General features: G+C 41.1%; 1 protein-coding gene across 16 annotated transcripts in view; it reads right to left on the reverse strand.

Annotated features, from left to right (window-relative positions):
* The window catches only part of map2 (microtubule-associated protein 2), a 153944-nt gene that overhangs the window by 16370 nt on the left and 118830 nt on the right, over positions 1-18744 (reverse strand). For 9 of the 16 annotated variants that reach the window (XM_058392072.1, XM_058392082.1, XM_058392078.1 and 6 more), the window contains 7 exons: positions 15874-15948; positions 11999-12214; positions 9963-10235; positions 5525-8761; positions 5132-5326; positions 4721-4858; positions 3430-3488 (listed from right to left, as the gene is read on the reverse strand). In XM_058392072.1, the coding sequence (XP_058248055.1) occupies positions 3430-3488; positions 4721-4858; positions 5132-5326; positions 5525-8761; positions 9963-10235; positions 11999-12214; positions 15874-15948 (4193 nt within the window). The remainder of the gene's footprint in view (positions 1-3429; positions 3489-4720; positions 4859-5131; positions 5327-5524; positions 8762-9962; positions 10236-11998; positions 12215-15873; positions 15949-18744) is intronic. The other 7 variants (XM_058392084.1, XM_058392080.1, XM_058392085.1 and 4 more) reach the window with 5 other exon arrangements.

Consider the following 18744-nt stretch of genomic DNA (forward strand, 5'->3'; position numbering starts at 1 on the left):
GACCCCTGCGAAACTGACCTTCGCGAATCCACAGGTCAGACTTCAACCAGATAAAGATAATCAGAAAAAAGTAATCAGAAGCAGAAGCATCATTTTGAATTTGATTAGCTAAGAATGTATCGTTACAGAAAAACCCACTGGTGTAAGCATCTACGCTACTAATATTTACATCAGAAGACTTAAAACTTTGGTCATTTATGTAGATTGCTGTTCTTCCACCAACGAAAAGGACACGGCTTACAAATAACACACGAATACAAACCCCGGTATTTAGGGAAAAGCCTGAGTCAATCTGCATTTGAGGCAAATAGCAGCAATTATGGGAAAAATCGGAAGGCTGAGGCGCTTTAAGGTTAGGAGGGCCGGAGCGGAATAAATGTCACGTCTAGCGCTAATGCTAATGGAAGGCCACCCAGACAAAAGAGTGCACGCTGAAGCACAAGATGGTGGAAATGAAAAAGCAAGAGGTTAGCAGGAACGGGTTTGAGTGCATGCGAGGGAGTGAGTGAGTGAAAAGCATTAGTGAGATGCATGGGAAATGTTGAAAGGTTGAATTGAAACAAAGAGAGATTGTTTTGGGTTGAGATTTAAAGCAGGAGATTAGCGAGCAAGGAATGATTTTTAATAACAATAATTAAAAAAAATAGATGCTTCTCCTAGAAATAATAGCAATTCTTCAACCAAGCTATTTGTTTTGTTCGCTAGACTTTTGCTAGTCTCTTTTTTCTGTTTATTTAGTTAGCAATTTGTCCATTTTTAGACCATTTTTACACAAAAACAACCGTCATTTGCAGATGCAGATATTGCAGATCTTTGCCCTGCATATTTAATGAAATAAAATAAAACAAAACTAAACAAAAAAACTGTGGAACATTTAAAACCAACATCTATAAAGTTACTTTAACTAGAAGATCTAGTAATAAGTAAATAAAGATTCATTAGCGACATTGCTCGTAGCGATTTTTGCGTAGCAGTTCAAACTAGCATTAATTCTAATAAGTCAAATATATGCTAAGAGATAATCATGCATTCATGAACTTTATTGCTGAACAAATAGTCATTTCTGACAATTATAATTATGGGTTGGTTAACAGATCTCACACAAATACTCCAAGCTAGGTAGCATATTTTAGCCAGTATCCTATAAACTATAAACTAGCAAGCTGTTAGCTAGCGTGTCAAAAGATAATGGTATCTAGCCACTTAATTTACCATCTTATTTTATTAAATATATCTGACACATCAAAGAAAAACTAACAACTATACAATTGTACAATGGGCTTGAGAATATTCCTTATACTGAAACAAACTTTAAAATAAAGGATAATTAACTATGCTACAGTACGTCATGTGACCCCAGTATGCCTCATGACATCCTTTCACACAAAGACTGGATATTGTTCCATCTTATAGACTAATGCTGAAGCCCATCACACAAATTCCTCAAATTGTTACCAAATGTTTTGCTCAAATTTATATCATATACAAAAATGCGACAAAAAGCAAGAGCTGAAGATCTGCACAGGTTCAAACACGGGTCAGGAAGATACACTAGAATTAACGTTACATGATCCCTTAATTCTATTATTTAAGAAATAAGTCAAAATGGACACACCATCATCGTCATCAATAATATCTTATCAATAACATATACAGTGGAACCTCGGTATGTGATTTAAATTCTTTCTGGAGGCGAGTTCTTAAGGCGAAAATATATAAATATATATATAAATATAAATGCAGATAATCCGTTCCAGTTCCCAAAAATATGATCAATATTCCCAACATGAAGCGTATGTAAACTGTATGGCTGCTTACAAAGAACTGACCCAAGCCAAGCATTCCATGTCAAGGGTCCTCACAGGAAGTCGTGCCACCAAGCTTGGGCTAAAAATAGAACAGACCGCCCACGCCACCAATCTGTCAACAAAAAAACACCCGAAAAATCACCTAGCTTTTGAACGCATGCTGAAGACAATGTTGGTATCGTGGGTTGACTCTTTCCAAACAGATTTCGCTGACTGAAAAATTTTTTGTAAAATTCATGAACTCGCTTCAGGTTGGCTTCGCTTGGTTTTTTACTTACGCTAACAAGATTTAAACAGTTCCCAGACGTATGCGCACCTTAGCCGCTGTTCAGTTTGGATCGTGGGTATTCCAAAAATGCTTCGTATGCCAATGCAAATTTCTTGCAAAATTTCAATTCTTAAGGCGGAAATTCATAAGGGAGATCATTTTATGCTGAGGTTCCACTGTACTTGTATTAACTGATGTTTATACTACTGTCCACTCTATTCTAAAACAAATCAGATGCATAAAGAATATCTACATTAACCAGTGTTCACATCATCACATGAACTACGGCTTAATGAACAGGTTCATGGTTGTTAACAGGTGAAATTCTGACCTGAAACTGAAGTTCTAATGCTAAAGTTGCTAACAAAGAAAATTCTAGAATTCTGGTGGATAAGATGGCACCACTGTGGGCGCTAGTTAATTTACACCATTGTACACCACTCTGCCTTCATCTTCTGCATTGGTGTAAAAAAAAAAAACTAAACGACCCTTGCAAATGCCCAGGTCAGAGTTCAACAAGATGAAGATAGAGTGCAGCAAAAGTAATCAGAAGCAGAAGCATCGTTCCCTCATCAGTGCACAGGCTTTTCTGCTGTGTGAATTTTATTAGCTGAGAATGTATCGCCAAGGCAAGGGTTCAAAAAACATACAAGTGTTATAGATGGCATCTAAGCTTCTAAGATTTAAATCAGAAGACTTAAAACTTAATTTTTGGGTCATTTATGTAGATTGATTTTGAGTCATGGATTAAAAAACAGGATCAACTTCATTCAAATGCCACTTAAGACATTATGTCTTATGCTGGTTAACGATGATCGTTAATAGAACCTTAATGTAAAGCATTACCCAAATTTTTAATTCTTATGCTACGTTCACACATACAGCAATTCACAGTGACCGGAGATTGGACTGGAGACCGGATATTGCTTATTTTCAATGAGAGCTGCCGACTCCATGAAAGTGAAAGTATCCATAGGCAACTAGATGTGGACAGGTCCAAGGATGTGACAAAACTGAGAAAAGTTGAACTTTATGCAGTTGTGGAGTGACCCATGGTGAAGAGAACACACGGCTTCATTTCATATACACACTGGAGAATTTTATATATATATATATAAGCAAATGTCCCTCTAGAAAGTTTTATTTTAAACATTATTACTATGGCAACCGAGGGTAGAAACGCCTACTGGCGACTTCACAATACAGCGACTGAAAGCTTGCATCGACAGAATCCCTGTATGTGTGAACGCAGCTTTACAAAACAAAATGGCTAGAAAAATACTTTCTAAAAATGTGATTAACTGTGAACTGACATAAAATCGCTGAAAAAGGTAAGAATCTAATGCTACTCACAGATGCCCTGTCTCTGGAATGTCGCACTGAGCTGAAAGGCAGCCGTCCATCTGCTGATACTAGAGAGAGAAAAAGATATTGACGTCGTTCATTTTCATTCTTAGGAGTCTCCAGAGCATGTAGATACAACTAACTTAGACCAGGAAATTAAAGACATAGAGAAAAACTCTCTCTCTCTTAAACTACCACTTCTACATATAAGCATATGCACACACACACACACAGTATTTTTACACCACACACATGAAGCATGACAGTTTCCAACATTAGCATATCGTAGGCTTCTACACAGAACCACAATCTTAAGGAACTGCTCTGAAGTAATTTGTGAGAGAATAACACACAACTTTATATAAAAGAAGCATCGAATTGTAGCTAAGCCCTGTACAATGTACGTTTTATCCATTTAGGGTTAAATTCAATGCAGTAGAATGTCCATAAAACAAATTAGTTCTTGTTATTGCTCATGTTATAGAAGCTATAAAAGTGTAGTTTTCTTCACCAGCATGTTTCTGTCTCTCGTGACGTTAATTAAAGAAAAGTAGGATTAATGAGCTTAATGAAATCGCAAATTGCAAATGCATCCTGAACTGGGAATTTTGGAAATCAGCTACTGTGATATTTGTTGGCAGGGAACAACACCATTTAAGTTAAAATTCCGAAAGAGTTTGCTAGCATCTAATACTGAAATTTTTTTCTGCAATTCTCAAACAGCAGAAAGAGATGGATGATGACAGGGAGCGAAGCTCTCTTTCTCTCTTTCATCTCTTTCATTTTCTGCCTCTCTCTCTCTCTCTCTCTCTCTCTCTCTCTCAGGAGGCTAAGTTGTCTCCTACTCAATCAGTTGCATAGCAACCACAGTAGATGTCCTGTATCCTAGAGACTCATCCGCCAGATTTGTTACATAAACTGGATGTAATATGTTGCAGTGTTCCTTTAGAGAATCATAACACAAGTAAAATCCACACAGTGGACACACAGACACACTCATTCAGAAAATGGGTGTTAGAGTTAGTTCCCAACATAACCACAATGAAGCAGAGATTAGCACAAAGACAGAGAAAGGCAACCAAAAAAGAAGCAGAAATAAGAGAGAAAGCAGAAAGAGTACATTTCAAAACAAACTTAAAAAATACAATAAACTTCACCAATAAACACACACACACACAAAAAAAAACAAATTTCCAGAAATTAAACTATAAACCAAAAAGACAAACACCGTCTTTAATGGGACATGCCAGTGTATTTGCCAGCCACATTGCAAGCAGTCTCCCTGTGATTGTGTGATCACCTGTGGGTTTCCGCTTAGCACAGATGTGATGTTGGGTAGCTCTAGGGTGCCTTACGGCGGCCTTTAAAACACTCTTCCTGGAGGGAGAGCGGCTCTGATTTTCTGATTTTTTTGTGACCTCAACCTTCTTAATCACAGCTACAAGAGGGAAACACAGAGTCAGGGACACTGTAGGATTCGGTTCATGGGGTCAGTACAAAATATCCATCTGGTTCCTGTACAAGCCAAATAGCATCTAAGGAGCAGAATTTTACAAAAAGCTTTGCTAATAACTGCAATACATCACAGCAAAATGAGTAGATTAAAATTAGCATGGTACAGGAAGTTATAAACAGTAGCAAGATTCTTATATATTAACAAAAATAATCAGACATTTTTGGCAATGTGTACAGTCACTTTTGCATCTGCAACCTTTTTTCTTCTTCAGCTCCTCTTTATGGACCGGTCCCGGATCCTTCCAGATGGGTTTACGTTCCGGAGTGGAAACTCGGCCTTTGGCTCTGCCCGATTTAGCCTTCTGTTTGACCAGTTTCTCAGTAGAGGGCTTTTTGGCAGGGCTTCTAGGAAGAGGCTCAGTTTTCTCTGTGGCCATGCTCTTATCATCATCTGTAGCATGTATAGAATGTGAAACTTGCATGACAAATGATGCTAATAATATGATAACAGCACTTAAAATTAACACAAGGACATTTTTCCTATTAGAATATTTATATTTACATTACAATTCTAACAAAAAATGAATTGAATAAAAAAATTAATTGCTATATAGTAATTAGTAGAATAAACAGAAAAGAAAAATCATACCATCAGCTTGAGTGTCTACCCAGGAGCTGTCTAAGATGGAGTCATCAATAGTGGTCTCATCCTTGTAGTCATCGTAGCTCTCGGTAGGAGCCTCGCTCTCTGGTACCTCCTTAGGAGGACACACAGGAGTGGGTACAGCTTCAGGAGCATCCTGGACTTCCTCCAGGCTAGCAGCCTCTATTTCTGCTTCTTGAGCCATTTCAATAGAGTCTTCTTCCTCCTCTTCATCCTGAAGCATTTGCGGTGGTTCTTCCTCAGGAGGAGTGGAGAAACGTACACTATGCCCAGGTACTTCTCGTTCATCAATGGTCTGCACCACAGTGATAAAGTCGTCTTCCACTGTTACAACAGACTCAATGGCAGCTCGGGGCTCTACGGTTTCTTGTACTGCTGCCCCTGCCCCTTCCAACTCGTCATGCTCTTCCTCTTCATCTTTCACAACTCCTGTCTCTACATCTTTCTCATCAAGTCCAGTTTCTTCATGTTTGTCAACAACTTCAGGCTCTTTGTCTTTTGTAACAATGTTAGGTTCTTCATCTTTTTCCACAACTCTGGTCTCTTCGTCATTCTCAACAACTTTGGGCTCTTCACCTTTCTCAACAAATGTGGGTTCTTTATCTTCTGCAACAACTTCAGGCTCTTCATCCTTCTCAAAAACTTTGGGCTCTTCGTCTTTCACAACAGCTTTGGGCTCTTCATGTTTCTCAATGACTGTGGGCCCTTCATCTTTTTCGAAAACTCTAGGCTCTTCATCTTTTTCAACCCCTTTGGGCTCCTCATGTTTCTCAGCAATTTTGCATTTTTCATCTTTCTCAACACTTTTGGGCTCCTCGTGTATCTCAACAACTTTATGCTCTTTGTCTTTCTCAGCACCTTTCGCCACTTCACCTTTCTCAACAATTCTGGGCTCTTCATCTTTCTCAACAACTTTAGGCTCTTCATCTTTCTCAAGAACTTTGGGCTCTTCATGTTTCTCAACAACTTTGGGCCCTTCGTCTTTCTCAACATGCTCTGTTACAATCTGTTCTACTTCAGACTTAACTACTTCAGTCTTCTGTGGTTCAACCTTCTCTGGTATCTCAGGCACATTTGGCAAATCTAAAGGCTTGTCTGCTTTTTCTGCTTGCATGTACTCCTTAGGTTCCTCAGCAAGTTCTATTTCTTCTTCTGCACTTTGTGTCACTGTAGTGGGAACAGGAACCTGTTCTGCCTTTGCGATTTCCAGCTGTGATTTTTGTTCACCAGTCTCCTTCTCCTTGCCAGATTCTAGGAGGTTATGATCTTTACTGGGTTTCTCAACAGATGGAACAGGAGACAATTTTGCAGGCTCTTCTTTCTGGGCATCTTGTGCTGGTTTAGGTTTCTCTGTGTCAAGATGTACTTTTTCTTCCTCTGTACCACTCTCCACTGATGATGTTGGTGACGGTCTAATCGGTCTAGCAATCCTGTCCTTAGCAACTCCAGTAAGCTGGTACACATCCTCAGCATCTACCTCCTCATAGGCTTCCTGGTGAACTAAATCTGGCTTATTCTTCACCTTCTCACGTAGCTCCTGGAGCTCCCTCTCCTCCTCAACACTTAAAGGTCGGTCTTCCATTTCCAGCTTGCGGATTTGCCTCTCATAATCAGCTATTTCAGCCTCCTTTTCAGCTGCAAGTTTGGCCTCTTCATCAAGATCAGTCTTCACTCCTTCCAACGTAACAGTAACAGTTGGAGTGGGAAAGGTTTCAGCTTGTTGGCTTGGCTGCTCTGCACCATTATCCTTACACATTTTTTCTCTTGTATCTTTTTCCTCCTCTGTGTCTGGCGGAATGTCTTCTTTTAGAACCTTAGATAATGGGCTTTCCTGTCCACTTGTGACTGGAATTGTCTCTTTCTCCTCTGAAATCATTCTGTTGAAGATTTGTGTTGGTGGAGAATCCAATGGACTGTGAACATCTGCTGGAGATGGCATGGGACCAGAGTACTCACTAAAAACACAGTATCCATGTTCTTCCAATTGAGTCTCACTTTTGGCAACTCGCTGACCCTGAAACAAATGGGCTAAGGAGTCACTCACAAGGGCAGGCATGTCAGCAGGGACTGATTTCCTTCTTATAATCTCAGGATCAGTGTTATCAGACAGTAGTCTTGTACGAGTACCTGCCAAATCCAGCATTTCAGGTAGATCTTGAGCCATCACAGCACCATTTTTATAGCTAAACTTATTAGATAAGGGAGAACCTGGGGATTCAGGCTGTGGACTTGGGGTCTTGATATCAGCTATCGTGTCATGAGGTGGAGAAGCCGATGGAGTGGTCACAGAGGCTGATGTCTCCAGGATGAGTGGTGGAAAAGAGGGGAGTTTCTCCACTGACGGAGTCGTGACAGGAAGGTAGTCAGTGGATTCATCAAGGCTTCCACTGGTATAAGACATGATGTCCGTTGCTAATGGGGAGAAGTTTTTGGGACGCCCTTGTCCTCCGCTCTGATCCAAAGCTCCAATGGTGATATTCAGGGAATAACTTCTTTGCTCCAAGGCCAACTTTCCAGGAGAGAGCCTGCAATCATCCCTTTGTTCAGAGGATGGGAGAACCTTTTGTTGCTCTTCAGTACCCTTTTGACTTTCAGGTTTTTCCTCTATAGACTGAGATTGAGCCAGTGTACTGTAGCTAATTTCTGGAACTGAGGAAATGGCAGAGGCAGGCTTAGTCTCGTCTGATGAAGTACTAAGCTCATAATAACCTTCACCTTGTCCCCTCATCTCCTCTGATTTCAGTGTTGTTGTTTCAAAATAAGCAGACATTCCTGACTTGTCCATAGTTTCTTCTCCTTGTTTATCTGAGCTAGCAGACTCTTTTCCAGGCACTTCTGGACTTTTGGCACTTACTGTAACATCTAGCTGCTTGTCTCCAGTAGATGTGGATTCCACTTCTAGTAATTGCTTCTCATGTGTTTGAGACATACTTGAGTCTAAAGAAACTGCATCTGTAGAAGCTTGCTTCTCAATATTGACTGGTGAGTCGGGCTTTTGATCAGGATTCACTGTGGGCTCTTTGGCATTGCTCTGACCATTTGGTGAAGCAGCAAAAGCATCTGTGTCACTTAGGCTGGGTAATGATGTGTCTGGAATTTCTTTATCAGGAACAACACTCTGGTAAGAGGTGAGATCCTCTGGGTGCACCTCTGACTGAGTGAAGTCCATGCTGACCGACGCAGTCCTCTCTCCACATGGCTTTTCGGCATCCATCTTCACAGCTGAAAGCAAATCTTAAGTGATCTGGTTGTGCTGCATAACTTATAGATCTGGGCTCAAGGATTTGCCAGGCCAACCACCACAAGGACAAGCAAAGCCCAGCAATCGTCACAGCATACAGAGTGTCAGATGAAACAAAAGAGCACATACCAATTCACTGATGAACATGGTGAGGACATGGATGTGAGCAGACCAACATGCAAAATGCTGGATGGATGAGATCCACACAATGAGGATGAAATGTCCAAGAACACCTCATCTGTATAATCCAGATAAAATGGATTTATTAACCTTTGGGGAAAAAAACTATATAAATACCCCCTGTGAGAAACTAACATTATAATAAAACATTCTGGACTATTAAGGCTTAGTACCCAAAGGAATTACAGTTTTAAAATTCATTACAATCGAGAGAGACAACTTTTAATCCAATGATCCAAAATCCAATACAAAAAGGTCAAAACAAAAAGAAGTATCATATTGCAAGGCTAATATTTTTAGCAATTTGCTTTGATCAATGTTATTGTTCTTGTACAACATAGCAGTAGAACACAGTTTACAGTATTTACAGAGGTTTACAGATAAAACATGAGGTGAACAAATGATACATGAATTAAAAATAAAAACATTAAGCGTGCACATTTCACATTTGGCAGTAAAACATGAGCAAAAATAAAATGACATGACTATGTTTTAAAAAAATATCAAGTCAAAATCAAAGGGGTTTCAACAGAATCAAATACTTAATAAAACAAGTGATTCATCACAGCATGCAACAAAATATACTGGCAATGTAGCTGGCAAAAAAGACACCAAGCAAATGGTTCACACTCAATGGTTTGATGGGGAAAAGGTCAGCCTGGCAACAATAATACCAACATAAGACAAAGCAATATGCTTCCAAGAAAGCTTCACCAAAAGAAGAAGGTAGCACCTATACTGATAACGGCAATTCGATAATGAGAAGAAAGAGAACATGATAAAAAAAAAAAGTAAGAAAATGATAAACAAACACAGCTCTGGCCACAGAAGCAAGTCACCATCAAGCCTGTGTTGCCTTGCAGCATCAGCAGAGAAGAGGACAATTTCGAGCCATTCTTCCACATTGCCTTAGCTCACAGCTGTCATAATGCTTTAGCTTTTCTTTTTTGGAAAGCAAGGAAAAAAAAACAACATGCAGGCCACAGAGAAAGGAGGACACACCTTTCCCAGGGCACTCGCCCCTTCCTGCCTCCTCAGTGCTCCCGTTAGGAGCTCCAGGGCCAGCAGTAAGTGCTTGGTCCTCGGCCTGCAGATAGGGCAAAGTCTGGGCCCCGACTACCACCTCTGCCTGCTCTAAGAGCTTGGATATGGGTTCTTGCTCAGGCTCCTCCCCACTCCACTGCTCCTCCTCTTCCTCCTGCTCCTCTAAAGCTGCTGCTGCTGCAATGTTCTCATCTTCCTCCGCTGCAGAGAGAGCCTCTATGGTCTCTTCTTCTTAATAAAGAGGGGGACAAGTGGAAACATCAAGACTACGGACAACACAGACTTGGGTTACAGGGATTTGGAGGAAGTGGGACACTTTCAGCTCTGGGATGGGAATGATGACACATCAATATGTTACATGTGTACTGTTTCAGTATGGATGTGGAGGAGTTTTCCTTCTGTTTTTTGATTTTGAAAAAGATAGATTGGTCTTACCCACCAGATAACATTTTTGCTTAGTTAGGGCATTTTTATATGCTATCAGCAAAGATATGAATAACCTCAAATCAGAGTCACAGCATGTAGTTACTTAGAACCCAGTGCTACCGTGAGGTTTAAGACTTTTAAACACATTTCATGCTAAAGCGATGAAGAAAATGCAAACTGACAGGAAGATTCTGCAGAAAGTAGTCAATTCAAGAAGCTTAAGAAACTCTGAGCTCCCTTAGTTGGGCTTTAAGGACAATGTAACCAATGAAACAAGGGACATCTACAAAAGTTTGAATGTGGTGTGCTGGAATGAGTCAGAGTTGACATTGACTTGTATGTGAAAATCCTTGAATAGTTGTTAGTTGTAAAGTCATTTTGAGTCACACATTAATTCTTTCCCACGTAGCACTGCAGCAATTCTGATCAATCGTACTTCTGTGAATGTTAACCTTGTCATTCAGCACCACTAAGAATAAGTATGAAACCTTCAAAGTGTATGTGATTAAAGAGAACGCAATAATTCTTCAGCACTAGTTCATATCTGTGACATTTGGCGTGTTTTTTTTAGCAATAGGACAAACCAGAAGGAGGGATATAATAATGTCTTAGCTGTCAGAGTGAATGAGCATCTAAGAATCATATTTCCTGCTTAGAAGTGAATGTCTGCAGCCTACAGTAAGTTTATGAGGGATACTGAGAGTCTAGCGGCACAGGGCACACTAGGTCAACCCTCAGCAGGACGTCACAGTGAGATAGAGACAGACGGAAAAGTATAGGAGCAAAAAGACATGGGCTTTCATCTCTTGTGTATGGTCCGTCATTCAGCCAAGAAACTAACAAGAACTGACAAAGCATGCCCTGTCTTTTTTGACTGATGCATTGCAGTAATATATTGAAAAAAGTGTGTGTGTGCATGTTTGTGCCAAAAGTAGAAGAGCTGAAAGTCTTCCTGTGATCTACAGCATGTGTACATCAGCAGGGCGAAGGAAATTGACTTGGGGATGGGGCAGGGGAATGGACAGATGTGCATGGGCCAGGTGATGGAGAGACAGACAATCAGACAGACACAAAAGCAGACCCACAAGACAGGCAAAGAACAAAAAAAAATGCACACTGCTGATGTAGCAAGCCGTTTGGCTCACATTTGGAGCAAGTTTTATTAAAACAAGATGCATGAGTGGTGTCACTAATGCATCAGGCAGTAAGTGTGTGGCAGTTGTAATTTAGGCAACACTTGAGAAAAGACAAACAACAAAATAAATGAAATCCTGGGCTGGGAGCCAAACGACTTCGAATAAGATGTTCCAAAAAATGAACAGAGACAAAAGAAAGGGCACGTTGAGGATAGGGAACGCCCCACAGACAGAGCGTGCACAACACAACAGAGACAAAAGACGGAAGGGAGGTGGCAGACAAGAGAGAGAGAGATGAGGAGAGAGAGAGAGAAAGGGAGAGAGAGAAAGATGACCAAAAAACATGACCAAAGAGAATTGATGATCGGACAGGCAGAGAAGGAAAGGAAGAGAATGGGGGAGGATGGTGGAGAGGAACCATGCGCGGTTCACCTTCAATCTGGCTAAAGGCAGCGGCCTGCCCTGAAGGGCACGAGCCCGAGAGTGTCCACTCAGGGCTGAATAAGGGGTGGTCATAGTACTCCTCGTCAGAATAGTAGGGTTCATCCTCGGGCACTGAAACTGAGATGGAGGGGGCGAGGAACTTGCACCTCTCCCGAGAATTTTGGAAGCGGCAGAGAGGCCCAGCCTCCTCCTCATCCCCTACATCTACAAACAGACACAAGGAGAAGGAAATGCAGGGAAATCTGGACACAGAGAGAGACAGAGAGAGGGGGATATAGAAGAGACAGGAAAGGGTGAACAGAAGGGTGGACAATTGGAGAGATGGGAAGTAATAGAGCATGATGGAAAGAGAAAAGAATTGAAAGAAAGGAAGATGGAAGGAGTTCAAAGAGGTAGAAAACAAGGAAGAAAGGTGACAAAAGGTGACCAGAATTATCAAAGCAAGAGGAAATAAATGGTGACTAAAGTGGAGAAACATGGAGATGCTAAAGGTAAGAGGAAGAGAAAGAGCAGGGACCAAGAGAAAGGCAGCAGTAAAAAATAGAAAGAGAAAATAGGCATGCAGAATAGGTACTACGTAAAGGGATTGTGAAGAAGTGGCACACATATGCACAACACCGAAAAACACACATAGATACAAGACGCAATGACCACAAACAGAAATAGCTGCTGTGGAGGCACCGTGTCATTGTCTGAGACAGGGACTAATTTAAATCTTGATAAATCAGCCAGGCAAATGGCTAGCTAATGATCCATAAAGTCATAGACCAATGGATGAGTAAATAAGCTGGGACAAAGAACACTGTATAAACTGCTGTGAGTGATTCAACACTACTAAAATTATATAGACTAAGACGTTTTGAGGCAATAAGCTAAGTAAGTAAGTTGCTTAAAGTTGATTTGGCATGTGGTTTGACTTTAGAAAGAAAATACTCCTTTGGCCACATATTCAAATCCAGCAGTAGGAATATGAGCAGGAAGTTAGAGATATGAAATACTGGGTCATCTACCTACCACTAATTATAGACTAATTAATTAACTGGTCCTAGGCATATGCAATCTAAATGCAAAGTGCCACCACCATCATGAATGTCTGAGGCACAGGTGTTCAATAAGATCTATTGGGAACCTGGCCAAGGGTCTACCAGGAGTTACTCTATGCACCTAACTAAGATATGGCCTGATGATGTGTTACCTAGACTTGACAGCCCACCACTACCAACTAGCCACCATCAAAATGACTGGAGTCATTATTTGCCCCAGTCTGATGGGTAGACCATATACCAATGAGAAATCCAATTGAGCCAAAAAATACATCAGAAATCAGGTTATATTGCTTCCAAGACACATGATCACAGACCATACATAGGCTGTCATGTACCACTAAGGTGACACCTGTTGCTTCAAGTAAAAATACTGCCTAGAGAAAAATAAGTGTCTCTCAAAAACTACCACTCAATGTGCTAGAATGATTGGTAGTTAAAAATCCATGTCAGAAAGCAGCCAGGGAGTAAACCAGCTAGAATAATGTACCATGCACACATTGCTGTAAGCAAGACAGCATTAATAACATGAGACAGACTAGCAGGCAAGCTTTTTTAATGAACTAAACTGCAATTAGAGATAAGAGGGATTGTGGCCACATAGTCCAATCTAGCCATGTCATAGTGCAAGCTCCTATGGATCAGGTAGAACTACTGATCATGGGTCTGTTCCATCTTTGTACCTATGGCCTGATTTGTTAAATAGCCAAGGCATATCCAATCAAGACCAAAGTGCCAGTGCCATTTAAAGCATGAGATGCAGGTGTTTGGCAAATTCTGTAAGGATCCTGACCAGCTGCACTGCAGTCATGAGGACAAATGCTTGAACTGGATTCCTCCAGTGAGACTGGGATCAGCACTTGCCCCAGGTCTGGTGGGCATGCCAAATGGTGATGCAGAAGCCAAACAAAAGCTACTGCCCTTTTGTCCTTTTGGATATTAGGCCAGGAATGCAGTAGGAGGACGATATGGAACACATGCATCAACAACAAACCTGTTTCTGGCAGGTGTTCACACATCAGGCACAGACTAAGGCTGTGCCAGCAATGTCTTAGGGTACCTGTTGCTGCAACAAAAAATGTTGCTAATAAAAAAAGAGCTGTGGCCTACTGCCTAGCCCTCAAGAGAAAGTGATCTCTGAAAAGCCACTGGGAGGGGATATCCAAGTTGATAAAACAAGTGTCTAGTGTCTTATCTCCCAGGATCCATGACTTTGTCCTAACCTGCTCTAGTTTTGGTCACTGTCTCTGTTGCAATCTTTGTCTATTCTTTCTAGTCTTTGTCTATTCTCAAGCATCCTTCCTGACTCACTTTCTGCTTCCATCTTAGTCTCCTTGTATCTCGCTCAGTCTCTGTCTCTACTCTCAGCTCAGTCTTCGTTTTTGTGCTCAGCTAAGTGTGTGACTTTGTTTCAAGCTTGAATCTGTTTATTTCACTGACCCTGAAGCTTTATGTATAGATCTTCCTCCTATATGTCTGATTGCCTAAATCAGTGTTTTCATGGCTGCATTCTCAGTATCTGTTCTGCCTCACAGATCCTACCTATTTATCTATCTTTTCCTGCTTTGGATCTGCCAGAACCATTCCCCCTGAACCTATTTCTTGTTCAATGGTTAATTACATCTGATTAGTGTGTATGTATGTACTACTCTGTTGTTCAGTTAAGCTTACGCCATCATGTAAGGGATAGTATCCTTGTTTATTAGGTTCACTATTTCCTAGTTGACTATTCCATGGTTTACTTGATGCCATCTAAAGAATGCCTTGTTAAGATTCCAATGTACTATTGTTAATCCTAGTTCCCAGTCTCTTTTTTATTGTTTGGACAACCTAATATGGAGTAGACAATGCTTATTGGAAATGCCTTAAAATAGGGACATGGAATACAGTCCATCCAATGCCCCTGACCAGCATATGCTACCATATATATCTTTGAAGACGGTGTTGTAACAAACACTTATCAGTATAATTTTGGATTAAAACCAGTAAAGCTTGTGTACTTAAGTACTTAAATTAACACTTACATGTTCCTGAGTTCTTCATTAGCATGTCTGTAACAAGCCAAACTTGTCTGAAATATCAGCTCATCTAATGAAAACTGTAAACAAGCTGAGAATTGTACACGCCTCCACTAGTTTGTACACGGCGCCATTTTAAACACAAAGCAGAAACAGCAGATGCAACGATAAACAACAAACACACATACAAAGAAACTGATGAGTGCAGGCCCACGACATTAACAGCATCTACTACATAACATGCAAAAGAAGAGGACAAGAAGAGCATGAGGTAAAGTTTTCCTAGACTTGAGGATACCGATGAGCCTGAATGCCAACAGGATGGCATTAAGGGGAAAGGAGACGGGGCCAGAGTGAATGGTATCATGCAGGGTGAAAGGGACTCAGGAAGAGTATATGTAGGAAACGAAGTGATGGTGAAAGAATTAAGTGGTAATGGTGTTGTCTGGTTTGGGCTGTCTTATTTCCTGTAAGATTCTGGAGATGAAGATATAGCCAAGCATTTAACACGCGCCGAGGAGAAGTAAGGAAGAGGAGGAGATGGCAAAGACAATCCTGTGTCCATTTTTCTTCTAGCATGGGTCTCTGGAGTTCAATCAGAAGTGTGTGCCTCACCGTCTGTCCAGCAAGTAATGGTGTTGGCCACTTTTCCGGCAAAAAAACAACCCTCATGTGGGGCAGGTGGTGAACAGGGATGAAGACACATCCAAACCACAGATGTTTTTCACATTCACCTTTGTACAAACACTTTTAAACTTCCACACATACACACACACATATTAGCAGTTGGACATGGGCCTACCTTGCTCCAGAGGGCCAAAGTGCTCAGCTGCAGGAGATGGAGGTGGGGAAGGTGGCAAATTGGTTGAGTCTTCCACTGCAGACACACAGAAAATGAAAGCAGAGGATGAGGAAGGGATATAATAAAATGAAAGAAAAACAGCAACAAACCCACACAGCAAAGCTTAGGATGCGGATGCAGATGCGCAATCCGACCTGCAGGACTTCTTCACAGGTGCTTACTCTCTTTGCTTAATCTCATCTTTTCAATACCTCAGCACACACAGCCTGATCTGTTTCTGCAGACTAAATCCAGCACAGTGAGAGCTCTATTTATCTCCTGAGAACTTTCAGCAGCCGTTATCCAAAAACAGCTCACAAACACAAGGAATGCATCACGACAGCCTTTACTTTTATAGGAATAACGGACGACTGGGTGGTGTGAGGCAGCGGAGCACAAAGCACAGTTATTGTTACCACTCCAACATTGAATACTTTCCAATACCAGGTCATACTGAAGTGTTTATTTCTTTTTTTTATCTGCAGAGATTTGCCTGCAAATACATTTGTTCATTAATTAAAAAATCCATTCACTGCCTTGATTTACATTTATCCTTTGCAAATGATCCAAAATGCAGCTGTGCAACGTTTTTAACCTGTGTAAGTTTTCCCACACCACCCCACTGCTGCGTTCTCTTCTTCTCTTGCATCCGATTCAAAGCAGTGACGCTTGCCTACAAAGCCAAGAATGGACCAGCTCCATCTTACCTCAAAGCTCTTATTACTCCTCACACTGCACCTCGCTCCCTCAGATCTACTAGCACTGCTCAGCTGGTCCCACCATCTCTCAGGGTACAAGGTAGGTATACATCAAGACTCTTCTCTGCTCTGGCACCGAGCTGGTGGAATGAACTTCCCCTAGTCAAGACGGCCAAGTCACTGACAGTCTTCAAATCTATGTCTTCCTGAAACACTTAAACTAGCTAAAAAAATCCCAACTCAGTATTTAGGCTAATGGTATCCTAAGTCTGTGACCTATTGAACCAGTGTGAATGTATTCACTGATAGAGACTTTAAAGCACTCTTTTATGTCACTCTGGATAAGAGAATCTGCCAAATGCTTGAAATGTAAATATCTTTGTCTCTTTAAGTAAATAAATTTAACACCTCTGTCCTGAAGACTTTCCTGGACTGACTCTGGAGACTCCCTCATTACGTGTCTAATGAAGACATACCTTACAGAAAATTTTGCAAAAACAACTATTATACATTTTTGTCTGCTATACAGGCCTATGTGAAATAGCGGTTACTACAAAAATAACTGGAAAAGATACATGGGATTGCTGGGGGTGGTATAGTTCCCTGTCTGGTTCATCACAAGGTTTCATCCTAATAGGAAGGAAATTTGCCACACCACTGCTGCCTCTGTCTTGCTCATCAGGGATACAATTACAATTTATATCCTGAATTCCTGTAAAACAGCTTTGTGACAATGTCCAACAAGTATGTTAGCAAAAACCTGTGTTTTGTCAAAGCTGCTGTTATACACCAGCACAAGAACATGAAACAGCATGATGTGATGATGGAACCGAGAGCTCTTTTAACTGTAGTGAACCAGAATATTTGGTAGCGACTGACTTAAGGTTGTGAGATCACATTAAAGGACAGTAAAGCTACCAATCCCGGACCCTTGAGCAAGGACCTTATCCCTCAACTGCTCAGTTATATAAATGAGACAGATGCAAGTCACCTAGGATAACGTCATCAACCAAATGCTGTAAATGTAAATGTTAATTTCTATGCTTGTACTCATTGTGACACACACACAGAAGGAGGCAGGACAGGTTGTTTAAACCAGCAGACAGGTTGTTCCCTCAACCCTTAGTCAGCATGCATATCAGAGTATCACAGCAGAGTGCTAATGGAAAAGACCAGCTGTCAAAACCGATCTGCTATTCAGCAGGAGGTGAAGCGACAGTACAGAGACCAGCTCATACCGTAGATCAAGAGGACACACACACACACACACACCCTGATCAGCACAAAAACTTATGAAAGTAACTCCCAGACACACTCACAATATCCATAATTTGCTTGCGTAAGTGTCACACTGATGGATTGTTAGTGTATTAAAGCTGTCTGAGCAATTCTTGTAAGGGATTAGTTTCTAAATTAGTTGCTATTCATTTCCTTCTATGTGCAGTAGTACAACACCACCAATCACATAAACACAACACCACCAATCACACAAACAACACAACACCACCAATCACACAAACAGCACAACACCACCAATCACATAAACAGCACAACACCACCAATCACACAAACAGCACAACACCACCAATCACATAAACAGCACAACACCACCAATCACATAAACAGCACAACACCACCAATCACATAAACACAACACCACCAATCACACAAACAGCACAACACCACCAATCACACAAACAGCACAACACCACCAATCACACAAACAGCACAACACCACCAATCACACAAACAGCACAACACCACCAATCACACAAACAGCACAACACCACCAATCACATAAACAGCACAACACCACCAATCACACAAACAGCACAACACCACCAATCACACAAACAGCACAACACCACCAATCACACAAACAGCACAACACCACCAATCACACAAACAACACAACACCACCAATCACACAAACAGCACAACACCACCAATCACATAAACAGCACAACACCACCAATCACACAAACAGCACAACACCACCAATCACATAAACAGCACAACACCACCAATCACATAAACAGCACAACACCACCAATCACACAAACAGCACAACACCACCAATCACACAAACAGCACAACACCACCAATCACACAAACAGCACAACACCACCAATCA

The sequence above is a fragment of the Hemibagrus wyckioides genome, linkage group LG06, assembly GCF_019097595.1.
Source record: "Hemibagrus wyckioides isolate EC202008001 linkage group LG06, SWU_Hwy_1.0, whole genome shotgun sequence".
Taxonomy (NCBI): domain Eukaryota; kingdom Metazoa; phylum Chordata; class Actinopteri; order Siluriformes; family Bagridae; genus Hemibagrus; species Hemibagrus wyckioides.